Source organism: Erpetoichthys calabaricus, chromosome 9 (assembly GCF_900747795.2).
Source record: "Erpetoichthys calabaricus chromosome 9, fErpCal1.3, whole genome shotgun sequence".
In the NCBI taxonomy this organism is placed as follows: Eukaryota; Metazoa; Chordata; class Cladistia; order Polypteriformes; family Polypteridae; genus Erpetoichthys; species Erpetoichthys calabaricus.
Genome location: NC_041402.2, coordinates 24,744,142 through 24,745,970, shown reverse-complemented (window position 1 = coordinate 24,745,970; position 1,829 = coordinate 24,744,142). Strand labels below are relative to the sequence as shown.

Genomic DNA, 1,829 nt, shown 5'->3' with positions numbered 1-1,829 from the left:
ATATAATATATAACTGCATATTACTATTGAATAAAACTTTATTAATATAACTATTTTCTGATGTGCATATTTTATGAGTGCTAATAGATATTTTGAAAATTGCATGCTGTAAATGCAGAAAAAATATTTAAAAAATATATTTTTTTTTTAAACAAAAGAGAGTGTTAGCAACATTAAACGTAAAGAATAACTGTGGTACTAAAAAGTTGCAAAGACTATATTTTTGCACATTCTACATTAAGACATTTTAATAATGTATTTTACTTAAATAGCACCTTTCACAACTATATTAATATATCTCTTTTCTGATGTGCACGTTGTATGAATGCTAATAGCTAACAGAATAGGAACACTTCCTTCACTCACTATTACAATATATTTCATAATGCTTTATTAAGTTTAGTTTTATTCTTCTAATTGAACTGAATGTATCTTATTAAAATATTTCTTCTAAGGCCAGTGGACTCACTCAAGTGCTGACACCTGCTCTGCTCAATTTAAGAATTCTGCTTATTGTAAGGTGGGTCAGTCGGTCATCTTATAAAAAGCGAAGCACTAAACTTTAGGTCTACTTAATTTTCCCTTTGGACATATTTGTACTTTTTACAGTAAATTAAAACTTAAACATAAAAAGCAGACAGGTATTTGCACTCACAGTGTTATTTTTTATTACTGCATAAATGTTTCTGTTTCACAGGTTCACATCAAAGAAGCATGGCCGAGTTTTCTAACACTGTGACTTTTACAAGGAAAAATCATTCTTACTTTTCAGGGAAAATTGCTAAGCACTGTCAGCATGTCATTGAGATGAAAATGAGTTACAATTTTTCTTTGATCGTCCTTGCATTCTCTGTGTGGGGGGATGCCAACAAGTCCTTTGTAATCATTGCTTTAGCCAGACAAGATGTGCTTGATGAAAGATGTGTAATTGATGCAGCCATTGGCATCCTCCTGGCCAGCCATAAGTCGATCCACTTCATCTTCTGTCATTCTCTCCCCAAGTGTTGCAAGCACATGGCGAAGCTCAGCCCCCATTATGGTTCCATTTCCTTCCTTGTCAAAGACACGGAGACCTTCCACAAAGTCCTCAAAGTTTCCCTGATCTTTAGACCTGGAGATATGCTGCAGCATGGGAAGGAAGGTTTCAAAATCCAGAAGTTTGTTGTTCATCTCTTCTGGCCGTGGTTTGCCAAGGACCTTGAGGACATCGGCGTTGGTTGGGTTCTGCCCCAGAGCACGCATGACATCCCCGCACTGTGCATACGTGATCTTCATCTCTCCAGTCGGAGTCCTGTCAAAGAGTGTGAACGCCTCTTTAAATTCCTCAATCTGGTCAGCGGTGTATTCAATCGTGACGCTCTTGGGATCAAAGTCAGGCTCTTTGGGCACCTCAGGCTCAGGTTCGGGCATAACCATTGGCTTGGCTACATCCTTTTTTGGCTCAGGCTTTTTTGGTTCCACCTTCTTAGGTTCTACCTTCTTTGGGGCCATGTTGATTTGATTTTTTGGTTTCTTTCTTCACTTAGGTAGCCCACAGAAGAATGGAAATGAGCAGAGCTGCCAGCTGTAAGACCCCGTCTTCTTTCTGCCCCTTTTATATTCTCTCACTGGAGTGTCACAATGGAGCACTCAGAGGTGTGAGCCACAGCTGAAAAGGCAGCACTACTTACTTACTATAAAAGGAAGAAACTTTAAATAGCGATGGCATCAGCCTACAATTGTCTATTGTTATCAGCTTCCATTGCCTAGTTGACAACCTCCCAAACTATTCAAGGCCCCCATGATAAGTGAAGCACAAAGCACTGCAGAGAGCACTACAAATGTTTACA

The 1,829-nt window shown here is 38.7% G+C and overlaps 1 protein-coding gene across 1 annotated transcript; it reads right to left on the bottom strand.

Annotated features, from left to right (window-relative positions):
- Positions 1–644: 644 nt before the first annotated feature.
- Positions 645–1,588, bottom strand: cmlc1 (cardiac myosin light chain-1). The gene has a single exon (XM_051932267.1). It carries the CDS (start codon positions 1,489–1,491, stop codon positions 892–894), a length of 600 nt encoding a protein of 199 aa, XP_051788227.1. The 5' UTR covers positions 1,492–1,588; the 3' UTR covers positions 645–891.
- Positions 1,589–1,829: the final 241 nt, after the last annotated feature.

Coding starts and splice junctions, on each gene's coding strand:
- cmlc1 (XM_051932267.1), bottom strand. CDS start 1,491: ATGGCCCCAAAGAAGGTAGAACCTAAGAAGGTGGAACCAAAAAAGCCT.